General features: G+C 42.1%; 1 protein-coding gene across 1 annotated transcript in view; it reads right to left on the bottom strand.

The window, feature by feature from the left end:
- The window catches only part of HUNK (hormonally up-regulated Neu-associated kinase), an 81,011-nt gene that overhangs the window by 26,978 nt on the left and 32,330 nt on the right, over positions 1-21,703 (bottom strand). Inside the window, exons 3-5 of the mRNA XM_056858329.1 lie at positions 8,307-8,362; positions 4,218-4,353; positions 780-907 (exon numbers count right to left, since the gene is read on the bottom strand). Of these exons, the coding sequence (XP_056714307.1) occupies positions 780-907; positions 4,218-4,353; positions 8,307-8,362 (320 nt within the window). The remainder of the gene's footprint in view (positions 1-779; positions 908-4,217; positions 4,354-8,306; positions 8,363-21,703) is intronic.

The following is a 21,703-nucleotide window of genomic DNA, read 5'->3' as shown; positions in this document are numbered from 1 at the left end:
ACATTACAGTATGTGCTTACCTCCTACTGAAACTAAACATAGAATGGGATACTATGACTTCCATATACAAAAGGCTATTTTTTTTCTAAAGCCTGCAAGAATTTGCCAGTAATTTCAATAGAAATCAAAGCCTGAAGTTCTAGTATGGCATATAGCAGTTAACATACTCCTGTATATATAATCCCTGGAATGTTGAATATGTTTTAATCAACATAAATGGCAACTTCTGGGAAGTCTCCTGGATCCCAGCTCTCTTGTGAAGTTCTACTACAAGGACTTTCCCCGAGAAAATGTTCCTCATGCAGGTACTGCTGAATATGAATAAACAGCACCAAACTCCAAAACGGAGCCTTTGTTTAATTCTCCAGGGCCAAAAAAGATAGAAACTAAAGTTTAGAAATGTGCAAGTGGAGAAGATTTGACAAGAATAGCCACTAACCCAAAGCTGGATGGTTCCACAAATCTCAGTGGAACACATGAAAGACAGACTAATATTTTTGTAAATTCCAGTTAGGTCAATAGAATTTACTCCTGCACAGCTCAACTTTGAGGAAGTCTGCATATAATTTGATTTTTTAAAACACTACAAACTCCTAACAATTTTACATTGTGAAGTAGCAAGTGTGTAAATACTCGTCACAGCATGTTCAGTCAGCAGATCCAGTAAAGGTGTGCCCAAAGCTGTTGCCTAAAGGAAACTAAAGGGCTGGTCCACAAAATTAATGGTGAAGGTTGTATGGACTAAAAATGTAACAGTATTTAAGTGATATATTATTTACCTGTGGAGAGCTGAGTGGGGAGGGGATTCATTTCTTTGTCGACCATTTTCTGGTATAAAGCTCTCAAACTGAATGGTTCCACGGTAAATGGCAGTGTTCCAGTCAGCATTGCATACATATTCACACCACTGGAAAAGAGGAGTAGTGGGGAAAAAACTGAAACATGCAGAGATATTCCACCAGAAGTTCCACTGGTCAATGACCACATAAATGAGTCATTGAGGTCCATCATAAATCAGTCACTAACTCAGGGCACATTCCCTTGCCATTCAAAAAGGCAGTCATCCAACTCCAACTTAAAAAATCATCCCTACAGAAAAGTGATGTGGCCAGTAATCACTCTGTTCCTAATTTGCCCTTTCTGGAGAGGGGCCATGGCTCAGTGGAAGAGCATCTGCTTGGCATACAGGAAATCCCAGGTTCAATCTCCAATTAGAAGGATCAGGTAGTAGGTAATGTGAAACATCTCTGTCTGCCTGAGACCCTGGAGAGCTGTTACCAGTCTTAGTAGACAATACTGACTCTGATGGACCAATGATTTAATTCAGTATAAGGCAGCTTCATGTGAGGGAGGGAGCAGTGGTGGCCTTCTTGCACTCTTGACTCTTTTCAGTCTGGCTTCAGGTCAGGCTAATTTATACCCTACCTTTCTCCCCAATGGCATCAGCAAATGGCTTACATTGTTCTCCAGAGGCAGAGAACAGAGATGGCACAGGTGGCTTTATGATCTCAATCTGAATACAGACAAAAGTCATGCCTGTTTGTTACTCCTACTGGATTTACTTGCTGCCTTTGTTACTGTAGACCATGCTATCTCGTTAATTTGAACACTTTTCTGCTTATTTATCTCAACACATTGTGAGAAACGTACTTTGAAAACCAGATTCTATTTGGCTGGCCAAACACAGAAAAATTACGGTGGAGGGCTGTGGATCAGTAGAGCACCCATTCTGGTAGCAGAGCACCCATTTTGCCTGCAGAATGTCCCAGGTTTAATCCCCAGCATTTCCAATTAAAAGGATCTCAGGAAGCTGGTGCTGGGAGAGACATTTCTCAGCCTGGATGTCTGGAAAACTGCTGCAAGACGAAGCAGACAATACTGGGCTAGATGGATTGATGGTGCAGTTCGGTATAAGGCAGATTTATATGAATCCACCTTGGGAGCAAAGACTGGCTTTAGATGCTACATAATGCAAAGGAGTGAAAAAAGAGATTTGCACTTTCTGTCCAAATTATCTAACATGGATGCTGGTGAAAGACATGGTTCTCAGTTTAAAGAGGTGTTGACATCTCTTGGCTGCACTTATGTGTACAGAGGTTGCCTCGGGTATTGACTCTCACACTGTACAGCTTCCATGCGCTCAGCAGTGAAAAACAGAAGGACCAAATCAGTACGTTATAAGGTATAGCCTCTACTATAGAGGAAAATGCCATACATTAAACAGTATATTTTTCTTAAATTTATTGATGCAGGTTAAAGGACATATAGAAGAACAGTGGCATTCCCTTGGTCTGAATTAATGGCACAGTAAGAGCTCCTTAATTCTGCAGCTCCAGCTTGCTGTGGATGGATGACCCTATATAGGAGAAACCAATTAAGGAGCCGTATGACAGTTCTGCTTTGGGTTTTCTCTCCAGCATTGATGGGCTCCAGCAATTAAACAAAAATAACCCTCTCAAAAGTAGCTGCTTGCAAAAAGAAACATCCAAAAACCGAGGGATAAAACTCATCGCTGCTCTAACCCAACTGATATCAATGGAATGAATTCAAATAGTACAGGGCAGCCCGAAAATTCTCTGAAACACATCCAACAATTCTACTTCATTATCTGGTGGCACACTAAATTCTTATGACTCACATTGTACAGTCACTGAAAAACTCATGTCACTTCCTTCAAAAGGAAATCATTTTCTAAGTTTCTTCAGCTAACATTTCTCTTGCTTTCATCACAGTGCACTGAATACAGAGTCCTTGTTTGCTTCCATACTATCCATTAACTCTGAGATTACCATAGTTTGTTTACTCCATTTTTTAGTGAATACAGGCAACATTGTTGGCAACCCATTGCATATCAGAATCCCCCCCATCTTTTGTAGATCTGACTTATGGCAATCCAAAAAAATATGGAGAGTAGTAGAAGAGTTGTTTTTATATCTCACTTTTCTCTACCTTAAGTAGTCTCAAAGCAGCTTACAATCACAGTCCCTTCCTCTCCCCACAACAGGCATTTTGTGAGGTCGGTGGGGCTGAGAACTTTCTGAGAGAACTGTGACTGGCCCAAGGTCACCCAGCAGGCTTCATGTGGAGGAGTATGGAATCAAACCTGGTTTTTCAGATTAGAGTCCACCGCTCTTAACCACTACACCATGCTGGTGTACAACTGCAGCTCCAGGCTGTCCAGTGCGAACAGTCAAAGTGCTATTGAGGTTTTTAAGGGTTATAGTTCCTTTAATTTTTCCTTCTTGTCCTCCACTTCAAGCATAAGTGATCACTGCTTGTTTTCTCGAAAGACTAGTCACAGTATCCATGAATGACTCAATAGTTAATTATCAGTACTTCATGGATGAAGGAATTAAGTACTGCTTTTCACTTTACAGCCAAAGCTACTCTCATTAATATATAGAATTTTTATTATTGTTATAGCACTATTACAAAATTGCAATAATTAAACATAAAAAATAAATCAACAGGACTATAAAGTGATATCACTTTGTAGTCCTGTTGATTTATTTTTTATGTTTAATTATTCCAATTTTGTAATAGTGCTATAACAATAATAAAAAATTCTATATAGTAATGAGAGTAGCTTTGGCTGTAAAGTGAAAAGCAGTACTTAATTCCTTCATCCATGAAGTACTGATACTTAACCCTGTCCCCCAGCAAACCTGCCAATTAACTATTCATACTGGAAAGCTGTAGAACCCAAGAAATAGTTGCAGAGGATGTAAACAAAGGAGCAACAGGAAAATTGCAGAGAGAAATTTAGCCTTTTCTGAACTGGTGTTGCTTTCAAAGAGCAAGTAGCACTACCCTGCCTTTGGGGATGGGCATTGTGCAATTTTCAAGAAGAATTCAGAGCTCTATTAAGTCCTGACTGAGCACAGCAACACAGAAGCACGCTTTGGTAACCTTTGCTCCCTCTCTCAGAATCAACCTTAGCCTGCAGTTTGAGAATTTTAATAGTCAAAATAAACTGTAAACAATAGATTGCAATCACTCTAAAGAATGGACTTATCATCTGAGCTTGGAAGACTCTTAGCAAGTATAACAACACTAACAATTACAATCACTAGCACTATACTCCCTTTTCCAAAGTGGGATGCTCTTCTTTAGCAACAATTCCAATTAGAACTTCATGCTATTGCTAACATAAAGGTCAAAAGACAGAGGAGGGGGAAAAATCCAAACAAGTAGGTTTTTCAAAGTCAGACACTCACATGGACCAAACATCTATTTTGGGACCATATTTTTTCCTTGCGAGAAGCTCTGGTGCTGCGTAGGCTGGACTGCCACATTGCGTGCTGAAAGGATCAGAGTAACCCAAGATACTTGCGCAGTTGCTCAAGCCAAAGTCTGTGGGGGGAAAAAACCCACCTTTAAACATTGCAATAGAACAACAAAACCCTCCAAATATCTTGTCGAAGGCTTTCACGGTCAGAGTTCATTGGTTCTTGTAGGTTATCCGGGCTGTGTAACCGTGGTCTTGGAATTTTCTTTCCTGACGTTTCACCAGCAACTGTGGCAGGCATCTTCAGAGTAGTAACACTGTCCTTCAGTGTTACTACTCTGAAGATGCCTGCCACAGTTGCTGGCGAAACGTCAGGAAAGAAAATTCCAAGACCACGGTTACACAGCCCGGATAACCTACAAGAACCTCCAAATATCTGTTTTCCGCAATCTGACTTCTCCATTTAAAGAGGCTGCTTTCATTTAAGGTTGTTAATTGACCCTTTTAAAAAATGTACAATGACACATGCGGATCCAAGAGAAATTTAATTTTCAATTAATTTAGACAGGAAATTGGAGTAATGCCTAAAAACAAAGATTATAATGTAAGCTCAAGCGTCTAAGTCAACATATAGAATAACCTTCTGCTTGGCTAGTGAGAAAAGGAAGAACAGGAAGAACAGATGATATGCATTCTAGATTTAATCCTGCTGACTTCTTAGTATGTGAAGCTGCCCCAGAGAAGTTAACATATACCTCCCCTGCTATGACATACTGCCTCTTCATCAGGCCACTGTCCTTCTGTTGGAAGCACAGCACTATCCCTCCCCTAGGAGCAGCTATCAGTGCATTCTTCCCCAAGAATCTGATATACAGGAAATACCTGGAAAAAGTAAGAGCAGAGCCATGCATAGGGCCCTGAGGAAGAATCAGGTGACAGATACTCCCAAGGGAGTACTGATTACCTTGCCTTTGTGTAAAGGCATGCTGGATGGCCCTTGCCTGGTTGTGTAATAACAGCCTACTGAGAAGATGACCTGGTGGGGTAAGGAAGGGCCATACTAGCTGTTATGAAAAGGATCTGACCAATATTCTACACAAATGAACCAGGCAGATGGCATGCACACGGGCATAACATTAAGGTATCAATTAACTTTCACAGTTGTTAACATAAAACTTTTAAAAACAAAATTAAAATTTACAGTAGTATATATGATAAAAACTCTCTAGATGCTAAAATGATGGTGTCAAATTAAGGAAGTATGGGATAACGTCCCTGTTAACCTCCTAGCTGTGAAATGGAATTATTACTTAGCACATTTTCATGTGTTTGTTTGTAGCATATATCAATTCATATTGCAGTCTGGCATCAAAGCACAGCAATAGCCCTTAAATGTGATTTTCTTTGAGTGTGCTACTCTACCCATGGTGCAGAGGGACAACCTGCAGTACTGCAGTCCAAGCTCTGCTCACAACCTGAGTTTGATCCCGACAGAAGTCGGTTTCAGGTAGCTGGCTCAAGGTTGACTCAGCCTTCTATCCTGCCAAGGTCAGTAAAATGAGTACCCAGCTTGCTGGGGGTAAAGGGAAGATGACTGGGGAAGACAACGGCAAACCACCCTGTAAACATAGTCTGCCTAGTAAACATTGTGATATGACATTACCACATGGGTCAGTACTGCCCCAGTGCTTGCACAAGGGAGTATCTTTACCTTTACCTTCTGCATTTCCATATGTTTATTTGTAGCATATATCAAGCCATATTGCAGCCTGGCATCAAAGCACAGCAATAACCCTAAAATGTGCTCTTCTTTGAGTATGCTACTCCACCCACTTCTGGAGATGGTGAAACCAGGAAGGATCCATCAGAAATAAGTATGGGATAGATACATGCCCCCACATAATCCATTATGGCATCACCACATGAAGTGAATGGTTTAGGTAGGACACCAAAAATGGAATCAGATGTGATCAGAAACTCCATGCAAGCAAATTCATGCCACACTTCAAGAGAGCGTGAAGGAGCCCCCTAAGTCATATGACACCAATACTTAACGTGATGCTCCCTATCAGGGTTGTTACAGTGGCACATGCCACAAATAAGGATGGAGTGATGCAACCCTTATGCAGACAGGCACTGCTTTACTGAATTCAATGGCACTGAATTTAAATAGGCCAGAGTAGGTAATCCAGAATTGTCTGTTGAGTCTTGTAATAATTTTAAGGATTCTTAAATGCCTCAAGTCCATTCTCTTATATTAAAAAGTTAAAGCTATAGCCTAATTATTGCATTAAAAAAAATGAAATGATCCCTCTTATTTAAAAGTTCCAGTTTGTTAGCCAAGGGTATTAAATAGCCCAGTTCAACTTGAGACACATAAATGAATACAATCTGCTGCATTCATTATTATCACAGTTGCGGATAAGATTGTTTCATTGTTACAAGACAGATCTAAACTTCTTTCCATACCGCATACTACAAAGTGACTTTTCTTATGCAAATTGAACAGTTCTGAATTTAGCATCTAGTTTTACTTGTGGATATATGCTTTCTGCCAGTGTCTGTATTTTGATGTTAGCTTTACGTTCTGTTAAGTGATCAAGCATCTAATAATAAGATATTACAGGAATTCTTTTAAACCCACCTGCAGTTGTTAGCAGAACTTTACAAACCATCTGCTCTTAGCTGCTAAACTAAGCTAACCAGTGATTGTTGATGAATGATTCATGATAATTCTTCAATATAATCTTGACTCACCTTTTCTCATATACACTCACGTTTTCCCAAGGTTAGTAAGTTCAATGAAAAACTAAACAATTAAAGGTCAAAGTAATTATTTTAAATAATATTTTAAATCCCTTAAATATTCTACACCCTTTTAACATCCAGAAGAATATACCAGCTTTGTGTAGTATGCCTCATTCACTGATTTGCTGGCCTAATTTTAGGTAAAACTTTTGCTACCTCTGAGGAAATGAAGCCCCTTTCTTGAAGTAATAGTTATCTGGCTTCCACTTTGCATTCAGACTTGATGCTGCAGAAAACGTGTAGGCACAAAATTAACTTTAAGCAGATGTTCTCTTCTAAGGGAATATTTTCCTTGCAATGCCCACAGTTAGCATTAATGGGAGTTATTAACAGATAGTGAAAGGAGATGAGTAATCTACCATGTATGCAGAATGTGGACAAATGACGATCTGAATGTCATGAATAACGGCTGCTATAGAATCAAGGGGCCATTGACAATTTTAATAAAATATTTCTCAATCAATCTTTAATTCTGATTTTGCAGCAGAGTAACCTTATCATACAGAGAACAGTATTTTGCTTCTTGCTGCGTGATCTAAGAATCCCCGTTGAAAGCAGCAAAGGCAGAAGCCTCTGGAAACAGAAGCCCTTAAACCTATATGAGAGAACAATCCAAATAAGAAAATGGTAAGATCTAGAATTCCTGCTTTTGCCTAGCTGCTAACAAGGGTTGTGTAAGAAAAAGGCAATAAGGATCAGAACTGTGACTTATTTCTCAAGAGACATGAAGAAGTCTTGTGTTTTGCAATAGGGTCACATTGGCTTGGATTATACATGTTAATATTTATCTACTCTGAATAATACTATGCTTCTGGAAGGAGCCCAAATAATGTATTTGTCTATGGAAAAAGTGGTGAGGGTATACATTTGATACACTATCTATTCACAGGAACAGAAAAACGACTGTCCGCCATACCAGTTAAACTTTCAACATATAAATTAAAAATGGCTATTTCCCCCGTCATATGCTGCATTATGCATAGTTTTCAATAGAATTAAAGCAAATGGCCTTTGTTACTCCAATTTTACATGGCAGAAGGTCTTACTGAAGTCAGCAGTCTTGTTTCCATTTGGGTTTATTATTTGTTGGTATTTACTGAAACATTTTCTCCTAAGAAGAAGCCCGCTAAGAAGATTCCTCTAAGAGGATCTTCATTTTGCTTGCTAAATTTTCTAAGAGGTATCATTACATTAACACATGGGAGTGTTTTTGAATTTTCAATGATACCATAGAACCATCAGTTAGTAGAATGGCTATAAAATGTCATACCAATAAGCTTGATATTGTTGTCTTCATCTAGCAAGAGATTTTCTATCTTCAAGTCTCTAAAACATAAAAAACACAGTTAATGAGAATGAGAAACAATTAAGTTTTTGACATTTTCTTTATTTATTTACATTATTTATAGTCTGCCTTTCTCACAAGGACTCAAGGCAGATTACACACAGTGAGTCAATACAATCAACAAATTGGGACACTCAATAACCAATGTAGTAGGTTTTTAGAAGTCTGGAACCACCAGGAAGAACGGAAGCATAGCATAAGTATTAACATGACACATGAAGTGGTACAGAAATAACATAACAGGACCCTACTTACAATAAGTTATACACAGCCTTATAGACCACAATCCCAATCATTTATCCAAGGGGCAGCCCAATCCAAAGGGGGGTGGGTGATAGGTAGCCAATGGCTGGGAATGGCAGAGCTGGGCCGCCTCCTAAGAGGCTTCCCGGCTGGTAAAAACAGGCAAAAATGCCGGGAAAATCAAATACCCGTGAAACTCCTCCATGGAGTTTCATGGAGCTACGCCCGCTATTGTGCTGGCGCAGCTCTCCTGCATTGCAAAGGGGCGTTCTCAGGCCGAAAGGGGTTTGGAATGCCCCGGGAAGGCCCCTCTGGTCACAGGCATGGAGTCTTACACCAGGAGAACCCTGCTGGGGAGGCTCAGACAGGGTCTTATGCGGCTCCGGACCCCTCTTAGGATTGCTCTGAAGTTTTAAAGAGTTTCATTAACTGGATTAATGGTATGGCTGATCCCCCCCCCCCACATGAAAACGTGGTTGGTATAATACGGTTGATCATTGTAAACAGTCACATTGTCCAGTAAGAGCAGCTCTACACATTATGTCCATTATATATGGACTGAACTACAACGTAACTGACTGGGACCAAATCTTTACTTAATTGATTTATTACAGGTCACTTTTCTGGAGTTCAAAGCAGGTTGATAATTTTTAAAAATACATCAAAGTACAATAAACAAACATCACAAACAATGTAACCCAGATCTTTCAAACTTCTCACACTGGTATCTCCTATTCTTGGTTACATTTGAAGAAAAGGCCACCGCCAGAGAAATGTGGAGGTCTCCTTGTTAAAAACGATTACCTACTTCTGTTAATCCCTGTATTAGATGGATAAAATTAATTGTTCTCTAACAGGGATCTGTCAACTAGACCAATAGTAATCACCCAAATTTCTGCAGCCCACAAAGCACGTAGTGAATACTAGTGAATTATGTTAAAAGGCAATAGCAGGTAATTTGAAGCATGAGACAGGAATCTCTAGAAAGCCATAGATGGTAGTTTAAGATAGTATACGTTCCTTTTGGGACCATTTTTAGTCAAGTCTGTGTATGTGCTCTGGATACTATCAGTCCAAGAGCTCAAGTCTAACGAGGGTACAGATTTGGCCCTTTTCTGTTGTTGGCCCCAAACAGTATGACTTTCTCCTAGAAACTTTCTCCTAGAGCTTGACATAAATAAAATCAAGCAAAACACATTTCAGTTCTGACAAGTCTTGGGGTAGTTTTTAGGCAGTTTTCTCAGGTTCATTACCTATCCTTTCCTTCCTTTTATCCCTTAGAAGCTCCTTGATCAATTGATCTTGAGCAGCATATATCTAGTGTTGGAGGGATATAAGGACTGAAACAAATCTTGCCACTGACAATGTAGCCTTGGGGTCCCTATCACTTAGTAAAAAAGGCATTATGTCAGTCACAGAGGCATTGGATTTGTATATTAAAAGGGGGGAGATATAGTGCGATCGAAGTTCCTCGTAAAAACTGCATTGCAAAAGGGCATGGGCTAATGAGTCAATAGAGCCAGAAGAGCAAGGGCAGATCCTGTCTGAGTATGGTATATTCAGAATTCTGCCCTGCATTACATTACCTATCAGTATCATCCTAAGCAGTATCATTCTAAGCAGAAATTGCTTAGGATTGTGCATAAAGAGGCAGTAATCGATAATATTATTTAGTAGTTCTTAAATTTTTTTTAGAGATATGTATGTGTATAGTCTGTACAGTAAAGTACTCTGAGATCTAGTTGGGGAGTGGGTTGTGGAAGGGAAATGGTCTATAGGACAAAAGGAGTGATAATAATGTTCTTTCCCAGTTCACACAAAGCATATGGTTGTGTTGTCCAAGAGGTGGCAGGGGGTTATCCATGAAGCAGTTTCCCTGCCTATGCCATACTAAAATGAATAGAGGCTCTGCAGAACTACTGTGCTCACATGCTTCAGTGACAGTATCATAATTTGTAGTGTTTGGGATGAAATGATAATCCAATCCCTTTAAATATCTCAATAACCTTTATTTTTAATGAAATCCTATGCAGTGTTACTCCAGTCTAAATCAATTGCACTGCTAATCAACTCTGGACAATTTTTATAAAGTCAAAACAGTTTTAATGTTTATGTGTATAAACACCCCTCCCACACACACACACACAAAGATGAATCCAAATAATGTTCATTGGATCCAATCCTCCACTTAAACAGACATCAGGCATACTAAATCCTGTTATAACCATATGTAAATGGAAAGAGGGGAAAACATGGATCATCACCTTCAGGGTAAAATTTAGACTATTTGCAACCTTGTGCAGTGAAAGTGGATTCCTAAGTCATCTATATGAAAGCAAAACTAGCTTTGCATTTCAAAGGGAAGTAATATTCTCTGAACTTCAGATTTCTGACATGAATATCACACCAGCAGTCAGACTCCTTGCATTTAAAACAAGTTTAATGAATGATAAAAGAGATCATGCATACCAAGAAATAAAATTTTATATATCTCAAATAACTATATTAGAAGATGCTATTATAACCTTTCATAAGTTTTGGATACCAAGAAATAAAATCTAATATATCTCTAACTATATTAGAGGATGCTATTATAACCTTGCTGCCCCATGGCGCAGAGTAGTAAGCTGCAGTAGGTAAGGTAAAGGTCCCCTGCGCAAGCACCGCGTCATTCCTGATCCATGGGGTGACGTCACATCCGGACGTTTCCAAGGCAGACTTTGTTTGTGGGGTGGTTTGCCAGTGCAGTACTGCAGTCAAAAGCTCTGCTCACGACCTGAGTTCGATCCTACGGAAGTTGGTTTCAGGTAGCCGGCTCAAGGTTGACTCAGCCTTCCATCCTTCCGAGGTCGGTAAAATGAGTACTCAGCTTGCTGGGGGTAAAGGGAAGATGACTGGGGAAGGCAATAGCAAACCACCTCGCAAAACAAAAGTCTGCCTAGGAAATGTCGGGATGTGACGTCACCCCATGGGTCAGGAATGCACAGGGGACCTTTACCTTTTTTTTTATTATAACCTTTCATATGCTTTGTTAGTGTTTTATTATTATTTCCATAGCACCTGCAATGTACAACATAACTTTCCAGTAATTATCTTTGATATCCTAACCAACCAAGGATGTGTTTGTATGTTACCTCGGGAAGCATAAGGACTCCCATAAAAGCCTCTTCCTATGCAGGCCCAGCTCAAGCTATTTATAGTGCAGTCCTAAAGACTCTTTGCTGGGAGTAAGCCCATTGAGCAGGCTTGAGTAAGATTCTGCTTACGATGGAACTTTTAAGTGACCCAAAGAAAAAACTACCTTCTTGTAGCACAGAATCATAGAATCACAGAGTTGGAAGGGACCACCAGGGTCATCTAGTCCAACCCCCTGCACAATGCAGGAAATTAACAACTACCTACTCCCACATCCCCAGTGATCCCAACCCTCCCCCCGCCATGCAGGATCCCACAATCAAAGCACTCCTGACAGATGGCCATCTAGCCTCTGCTTAAGACCTCCAAAGACGGGGACTCCACCACCCTCTGAGGCAGCATAGTTTGGATGGTCACTGCAAGATCCAGGGGCTTTTCAGTGGCTGCTCCTATTTTAGGGATCAGCTTTCCTGAAGATGTTAGGAAGGCTTCTACTATGCTGAGATTCTGCAGCGTTGCAAAGCAGAATTATTTGGGAGGGCTTTTGACATTGCATACTGCATATGCATATGTTTGTTAGTCGGTAGGGATTTTAATTGTATATTTTTAAATTATCATTCTAACCCAAATTAAGTCTTAGATAAAGGCAGGCTAAAAAAAAAAAAAAAAAAGGCCGTCGTTGCCCTCCCTGCAACCGTTTCATTTCTCTGTTCCATGCTGCAACCAGGAACACCAGGGAGCTCTCTCCAACTCCAGATCTTTGGAACGACAGTTTGGGGCAGGGGGGAAATGATAATTGTGTTCCTTCATTAATTTGTTTATTTGATATACTTCTAATCCACCTGTTTGTAATCCGTATACAAGATTACTTCTGACAATAATTTAAAAGATAATGTGCTTATTTAAGACAACACGCTAAAAATAAATCAGACCATATTCCTAAAACCACAGTCGCCGCAATAAAAGTAATAAAAGGCCTAAAACCACAATAGCAGTAATGGGATAATACTAAACCTGGAGGGAAATAAAAGACCATACAATTTATACAAGGCTGGGCAACAAAGGGCTGGACAAAGCAAGATTTTAAAAATCCACAAACAATTCCATAACATAATCAACCAAAGGCTGAGGAAAAAGAAACCTATTCCCAGTGGCTGCCCCTTTTCTCTGTTCTATGCACGCAAATAATCCTGGGCTCCCTGGAATACTATTTGCCTTGTATTCTCTACTGGGTGGATCTGGCCCGGTTCCTATGCATTCTAGATCTGTACAGAAACATACACTGTATAGTTTCCTGTCTCTTAAATAGGGTTGCCAGCTCTGGATTAGGAAATGGGGAGGGCCTTCAATGGGGTATAATGCCATAGAGTCCACCTTCCAAAGTGGTCATTTTCTCTAGGGAAACTGATCTCTGTCACCTGGAGATCTGTTGTAATAGCAGGAGATCTCCAGCCACCACCTGGAGGTTAGGAATCAAAAAACTGTACTTGTGTAAAGCTCAAATAAAGCACATATATAATCCCCATTTCAGAGCCTCTTAGACAGAATGGCAAAGTAGACGTCTCTCTCCAATTTTGGTGATACAAGCATGTGGTACTACTTGAAGCTTGATGAAAACTCTGAAATGGGGATTATACCGGAAGCCCATTGCGACTGAAAATGTTCCGTGCTTTATTGTGCAACTGAAAATGCTTCGCGCTTTATTGTAAATTACCTTATTTGGACTGTTAACTTCTGTGCACCTTATCAGCCTTGTATATATACACTTACCTGTTTGTATTCGATATTACACCTTGCTCTGGACCTATATCTTCTGGATATATTTTACATGAGGTTTTCCTCAGAATACAATTGTTTGCATTGTTGTATATGTGCTTTATTTGAGCCTTACACAAGTACAGTTTTTTGATTCCTGAACTCCTATTTTGTACTTGTAAGCCCTATTTTGATTACTAACCACCTGGAGTTTGGCAACCCTGCTTTTAGATTGGTGGTGTTCTTGATAATGAACTCCAAGTGGTGATATGCCTCTAGTTCCACTATAAAAGAAACTGTGGAGGAAAAACAGATATGCATAGAGCTGTGTTTGCTGCTGGTACAGTATTAAACTCCTTTCTTTGACATTCTGACAGTAATTGCACTGAATGGGATTGAATTTGGTTGAAATTACTTTAAAAGGGTTGTTCAGAATTTCCTGTGGGATGCTCCTGCTAGCTCCAATGAAAACTCTCATTGTCTTTGTTGTCCTTACTCCCTTTGGAGGCTTAATATTCATCCTGTTTTTGACAGCATGAAGGTCTGTTTAAAATACCTTCTAAAAAGAGAATGTTTTACCAGATAGTGCCATTTAGGACTGCTTTCTTCTTACAGGAAGAGGTAATCATTGCTATCAAATTCAGATCTGAGCTTGTTTCTTTTAGAGTTTTAAAAACCAACGAGCCACATTCCAAAGTTGACAGGCCTTCTCAAAACCATTACAATCCATCCTACATTGCTGGCATCAGAAATGCTTACAAGGGCAGGTATTTTGGCAATGAAAGTATGTGTTCTTAAAACTGGGGATCTCTGCATTTGTTGTTACAAAAATCATTAAGTTAAGGGGGGAGAATAAGCCTTGCTTCTATGACTCTTACTAGAACACAATAAATATAGACATTGGTAGCCTTCATTCCATAATCAACATGAGGACCCAAAGTATGTAGGAAATTCATTGACTCCACCTCACTGCTTTCCTTTACAAAACTGGTCTCATTTCCCTCATAGTCCCACCTTGAGCCATGGCTGGGAAAGACAGGAGACTCCCCAGTCCAGCTGTCCAGTCACTTGCTCTCCTCATCACTACTATGGCTCCAGAACAGGGACAGCTCCTCCAGAATTGATGCTATAGCCAACACTCCATCCCAGGACCTTCCAACCCACCTTCCAGTCAGGTAAGTCTCTGTTGGGAGTCTTGGGACTGACTCCTTTGCCAGCTCCTCATACTACAATCTTGTGATGTATTTTTGCAAGATCTCATCTGGAATTTCTTGTAATGTTTGCATACACAATAGACTTCATTTATCTGGTATGGCTTTTTAAAAATATCCCCATTTTGTTGCCCTGCAAACCTTGGGGTTTCTCTATGATTGTTGAAAAATCTCCCCTTTCTGTATGTAGCCCCATTGTGTGGCTCTTTTGGTCCACGCTCTGGAACCAAGTTCAGAATTAGATATATGGGGGGGGGGTAGATACAGTATATGACTTAGATATATGACAAGGTGTTTCACCTTGCCCAAGGGTAGCTGCAGAGGTAGGTCTACGTCCACCTTTGCAGCCATCCTCAGAGGTTAAAGAGCACTGGCTGGGACAGACCCAGAAGCATTTGCTTTCTAACTTTGCAGCGTAGCAGGGATCCCCACCATCCTTCTTGAGACTGCTAGCATCTTGGGACTTCTGACACAGTGTGGTGGATGCAACCACAAAATGGCTGCCACAAGAGGCAGAGCCAACCACAAAGTGTCAGAGAGTGAGGTTATGCATAACTCTAATAGTTAGGGTTGCCAAGTGCCCGGTGGTGGAGGGTAAACTACCGCCAATCCACCGGACTGCCCGTCGACGAGCTGAGGGCCGGTGGGAACTCCATGCACGTGCACACGTGTGACGCACCTACATCAATTCAGGGTTTACCCTGAAGCGACATGGACGCTCTAGCAAATTCAGCTGGCCCTCAGCTTCCACAGAGTTTCAGCCGAGATTGAAAGAGCGTCCCCATCACTTCCAAGTAAACCGGAAGTGATGTAGGCGTGTTGGTGCGCAGGCACGCGGGCGCATCAAGCCAGGCGCGCGCGCACCCTGCGCGCCCCAGAAAACCTTTCGCCGATTGACCGACGGGACCTGGTAAGCCTACTAATAGTAGTTCTCCAAGATTTCAGACAGAAGCTCTGCTCCAGGATGCCTTTTAAAATGAACGTATTCTTTAAAATATTTTCTTGTATACACACAAATTATCTTCAGATGCAGTGAAGATCCTTGTCTGTGGCATTTTTTAAAATATCTCCACAGTGAATCAGATCTCCAGTGGCTAATCTAAAACCATGCTGGGCAAAAGCTCCACCTGGCATATGGTCCCTCCGCACATCTCCTCCCTGGCTGGCCAATCAGTTTCTGGCCTGGCCTGACCAGGGAGTGGGGCTCCAGCAGGCAGACCTTGGGGAAAGAGTCTCCTCTCTGGTCCACCTAGCTGGGATATAATAAGGACAGTGCATATTTAGCCTTCCGCTTTCCCCACCCAGCCCTTCCCTTGGTTCTGTCTTGTACGCAGGTTTACTTAGGTGATGGGCTGTTCTTTTTTCTGCTGAACGATATTGCATTAAATAGAGTTGCACTGTACTAAATGAATCACAGAGTTACTTAGATAAATTATTATGGACTGTGGTCTATACCAGTGTTTCCCAACCTGTGGGTTGGGACCCAAAAGTGGGTTGCGAAGCCTCGGAAAGAGGGTTGTGGGTCAGCCTTCCATAATGGGCACCCCTGCCCTTTCCATTGTTCTCTTCTGTAATCTGGAAACCAAGATCTGACTTTGGAAACAATTATCCTCCATGTCATACATTAGTTGGTATTTTTCTTCACTGCGTACACATGTTGATCAAATCAAACATGTCTGGATGGTTACTAGAGCAAGTTTCTAAGAATCTTAGAGGTGATTAGAGGGAGTAATGGAGAAAGAAAGGGTGGTCAAAGCCTGGAATGTAATCTCCATATACAAAGGCTGTGTATGTCGGAATGCCACTTGCTTGGGGTTCATAGTGAGGTTTTGTGCTGTGTTTGTTAGTTTCTCAAAACAATCTGGTTAGTCAGTGAAAATGGAATGCTGAACTAGATGGGTACCAAGGTCATAGTTTGCCGAGGGCGCCAAAAATCTTTGGGCCAGTCAAGGATGGGTCATCACACCAAGTAAATTCGGATCTGTGGGTCACCGTACCAAAAACGTTGGGAACCGCTGACCTGTACTGCCGTATTTAGCTTACTGAAACTAGAATCCTACTATGTAATTTTCGTATCATTTAATATATCATGTGAAGACTTAGGCTTTGCTTCAGTCCTGTTTTTAGATTTCTGATAGGATTAGGGTTATAGAACCTATTATATTGTTTATTGAATACCCCATTCTGTTGATTGTATTGACTAATTCTGTGTAATCTGCCTCAAATCCAAGTGAAAAAGGTTGACATTTTTTTTAAAAAATTAAAAATGTTTGCACTGCCATAGCTGCATGCTGGCAGTATCATCATTGGTTGTTGAGACTGAAATTGCTGTGACCATTTCAGCTCCAACACTATATCTGTTGTATTTAGTCTGTTCATCTCGCCTTCTCCCCCCCCCCCCCCGCTTTTGATGCTAGGTTTGCAATTGAGGTTTACGGTACAAGGTCGCTCACAAGGCAAAGGAGGTTGCATTTTCAGACCAGAATTTGAAATTGACAGGAAGTCAATTAATAATAAAAACTATTTAGCAGAAGAACTGGAAAACAGTGACTCATTGGATTCCTCGTAGCTCAATCTCTTACATTTTCATGACAGAGCAATATTTGTCGCGCTGCGCCTGGGGCGGGGTCGCCACGAAGGTCGCTGGCCTGGAGGATGTTGGGGCTGAGACAATCTCTTCTGCCTCAGACCAGTCCGAGGGGGAGTCAGAGCTTGACTCTCCCTCAGGCGTCGCCAGGTTCCCGCAGGACACACCTTGCGGTCAGCCACTGGCTTCTATCCTCTCCGGCAGGCAGACTTCTCTGGCCTTACATACCCTCCAGGCCAGAGAAGTCCCTCCCCAGTACCGCCCCTATCCCTCCCCCCGGAAGTCCATATAAGGACTGGGAGGCCTCACCTCCCAGCCATGAGATGCTAGGCGAGGACTGCACCTGTTCCCCGCCCGCGCTCGCCCTCCCCGCAGCTGGGGCGCAGGAAGGCCGGATATAGCCGAAGCTCCGCCCGCGCCCTTTCCGTGGCCCCCTCCCTCCTTGGACGGTGGCCCTCAGCGGCCTGGGGCTGGCAGCTGCCTCGGCGGCCCCCGGCTCCTCCGGCAGCTGCATCGGGGAGGGTGTCTTGGCAGGCCAAGGCTCTCCCGGCCACAGTGTCTGGGCGGGTGTGTTGGCGGGCCCCGGCTCTTCCGGACGTGTCGGGGCTGGCGCGGCAGCGGTCCGCGGCCTCCGCAGCGGCTTTGGCCAGGGCAGCAGGGTGGCGTCTGGCGGCTCCCACATCGCCTCTGAACTGGCTCTCTCCCCTCTTGCCGGCTCGGCGGGCTGCTGAGGGGAGAGAAGATCCCGGTGATGCCACCCCCCCGGGACGACCGGTGAGTGCGGGGCTGGCCTCCGGCCCGGGAAGGGGGTTTGGGGGCCCCTCCCAGGACAATATTTTCTCACCTTACTGAATTTGGTACCATAAAGCCTTAAAATTGTCCAATAACCAGAATTCATTAGGATAGACAATTTTCATTTTTATCATTCATGTTGATTACATGAAACACCATCCCCTTACTGCCCACAATAATTATTTATCTATTTTGAGGCAAATGATTTGCGATTCTACTTCTATATAAACAATATTCATGGCAAGTTTGGTCGGTATATTTTTGTCGAGAGGGGAAGGTTATATTCTAACTAACCATCAGTATGCATCATGCACCCAGCTGTGTTAAAGAAGCTCAGTGATCAGAAGAACATGCTGTGAAAGGTACAGAAACCAGAAATTCTAGCCCACATTAGATCTCTAATGATCATGCTTTGTTTATCATAAAAAGAGTGTGAACACCTACAGATCACAGATGAGGTATCAGTGCTGTTATTTTTAGAGTGCATTTAAAAATAACTCAAGGTAAAAATGAACTGTGTTTTTCTAAAATTTAGATTTAGCAATCCTTTTTTTAGAAGCCATTATAATGTAAAAGAATAACAAACAGCATGAATTAATGTAGTAACTGTACACTTTTATGGCATATCTATTCTTGGTTGGATAACGTGGCACGTAACCAAAGCATAAGAGGCAGTTCTAGAAAAGACAGTTATTGTTTATTTATATTTAGAGAACATATTTCCACCACAAAAGCCCTGAAAGTGGCTTATAGCTATTCATTAAAACAGTAATATTATAAAATTTATAAAAAGCCGTGACCACCACAGTACAAATTCTTTAAACCAGGTCATCAAGAATTTAATAGCATCTCAACAAAAGTAAAATCAACCAGTAGCAGTGTACAGGAAAAATCATTGTGTTGAGATGATCGTCACTGGCCTCTCATGTTCTGACTCAACGCTTTACTTCCTGTTCAGCAAAATACTTAGTTTTCCATTACATTGAAATGAGCAAACCAAGACTGCAAACCACCTTCAAACCAAAGTTCCCTATTCCGATCGGAGGCAACTTCAAATCATAGTTTGCTGGTCAGAACGCAATAGCATGCTATTAAATTATTGTGCGATCACTTCACCATATTCTCAGCTTGCAACTCCACTGACATTTTCCATGCCACCACTCAATTGATCTCCAGCCATTCTGCGGTGGATTTAAACGTAGGTTTGGTGGTAGTGGAAAGTGCCGTCAAGTCACAGCTGACTTATGGTGAGTGACCCCATAGGGTTTGCAAGGCAAGAGACGTTGGGAGGTGGTTTGCCATTGCCTGCCTGTGTGTGGGCTGAGAGGGTTCGGAGAGAACTGTGACTGGCCCAAGGTCATCCGGCAGGCGGAGGAGTGCCAGATTAGAGTCCGCCATTCTTAACCACGACACCACGCTGGCTCTCTAAATTTAGGTTTAACTGTGGCCAAATCTACATCTTAAGTTTAACAAGTGATCTCAACAGGGACTGACAGCGGGATGACAGCTAAGAGTTCCTGGTGGAAACTCAATCTAAAGAGCTGCAGGGGCCTGATTCAGATTAGGACTGCAGCATGGGGCAAGGAGGGGCTCCAGCCTCCCCATGTGCCATTATCTGGACCCAAACTGGGAAAGGTTATTTGCCCTTTAGGGGGCTTGCATGGGCTGCCTCCCAAAGGTCAAAGAAAGCCTCCCCCACCACTTTTTCAGATAGGGAAAATGGTGCAAGAGGAAGGCTGGAGATTCTGTTTCCCCATTCTCTGCTCTTGATCCAAAACGGGTCCCTGTGGTGCTTTAGAACTGAGTGGGAACTCAAAGCTGCCGTATGGCTGCAAGTTCCTGTGATGATTACATGTTAAATGTAATGTGTAGTTTGGAATTGAGTGGCAAACTGCTACTGAAGCCAATTGTTTGATTATTTAATCATGGGGCTGGATGCTGCACAGATCCACTCAAAATTTAAATTGGGGGAGGGCTCAAAGCTCAGTGGTACAGCACATGCCTAAGGTCTCAAGTTTAATTCCCAGCATCTTTATTTAAAAGATCTCAGGTAGCAGGTGCTGGGAAAGACCATTTTCTGTCTGTGATCCTGGAGAGCCTCTGCTAGAGGCCATTTATGCAGGGCTGTTTCCCTGCAGTCACCCCCACCGACTGCTTCAGGGCTTTCCACGGTTTTTGCCCACGTTTTCCAGATTCTGGCTAAAACAGCATCTGGAAAACACAGGCCTAATGCATGGAAACATGCCGGGAGAGCGAGGCGACTTCTGACGGTAAGGCAAGGCATGCATAATCAAAAGGAAGCCCTGAAGCAGTTGGCAGGGTGGCCGTGAGGGAAGCAGCCCTGCATAAATGGCCAGAGTAGACAATACTGAACTTGATAGACCAATGGTCTAGTTCCCTGGCATGCTTAAATTTCCACCATCCCTGACACATGAACATGCTTTTATTATTCATGCATTCCCATCTACAACCCTGCCTCCCCCACATAAACTATAGCTGGTGGACACCAAGGATGGGTATGTATATAAGTGAGTGTTTAAAAAATATGTGTATGTATGTAAGTGATAATAAGCACATCTGTTTATTAGATTCACAACTGATTCATACATCTATGCAGCAATTATATTTCCCTGAGTATGCCATAACAACATAAGAGGTGTGCTGCTGGATCAGACTAGTGGTTCACCTAGTCCAGCATCTTTTTTCCCATGATGGTTCATCAATTGCCCTGGAAGGAGAATAAACAGGGCACAGAGACCAAGACCTCCCCTATGTTGCCTCTTAGCACTGGTATTGAAGAGGTTTACTTTTTCTGGACATGTAAGTTTCCTTTGAGAACCCCGTGGTGCAGAATGATAAGCTGCAGTACTACAGTCCAAACTCTGCTCATGACCTGAGTTCGATCCCAACGGAAGTTGGTTTCAGGTAGCCGGCTCAAGATTGACTCAGCCTTCCATCCTTCCAAAGTACCCAGCTTGCTGGGGGTAAAGGGAAGATGACTGGGGAAGGTACTGGCAAACCACCCTGTAAACAAAGTCTGCCTAGTAAATGTCGGGATGTGACGTCACCCCATGGGTCAGGAATGACCCGGTGCTTGCACAGGGGACCTTTACCTTTTTAAGCTTCCTTTAGTCATTATACTAGCAGGTATTGATAGACCTATCCTACATCAGTCTGACTAATCCCTTAAAGTCATCTATGCTAGTGACCATCACTATATCCAGTGGCAATGAATTCCACAATTGAACTAGTCATTGACGTTCTTAAGTGCGTCTATCGACTCTATTGCCCCTAAGTTTAGTATTATGGGGAAGAAAGAGAAAGACCTCTGTATCCTACTTTCCCAACCCCATGCATAATTTTCTAAATCTCTATCATGGTTCCACCTTGTCTTTTCTCAAAACTGAAAAATCCTAGTCTAGTTAGCCATAGGAAAGGTGCTCCAAACCCTTCATCATCTTGGTTACCCTCCTTTGTACAAATATTTTAGCTCTGCAATATCCTTTTTGAGATACAGTGACCAGAATTGCATGGAGTATTCAAAATGAGGTCGCACCACAGTTGTACACAAGGGCATTACAATATAGGCGATTTTGTTT

Source organism: Euleptes europaea, chromosome 12, assembly GCF_029931775.1.
Source record: "Euleptes europaea isolate rEulEur1 chromosome 12, rEulEur1.hap1, whole genome shotgun sequence".
Taxonomy (NCBI): domain Eukaryota; kingdom Metazoa; phylum Chordata; class Lepidosauria; order Squamata; family Sphaerodactylidae; genus Euleptes; species Euleptes europaea.
This window is presented reverse-complemented; position numbering and strand designations above follow the sequence as displayed.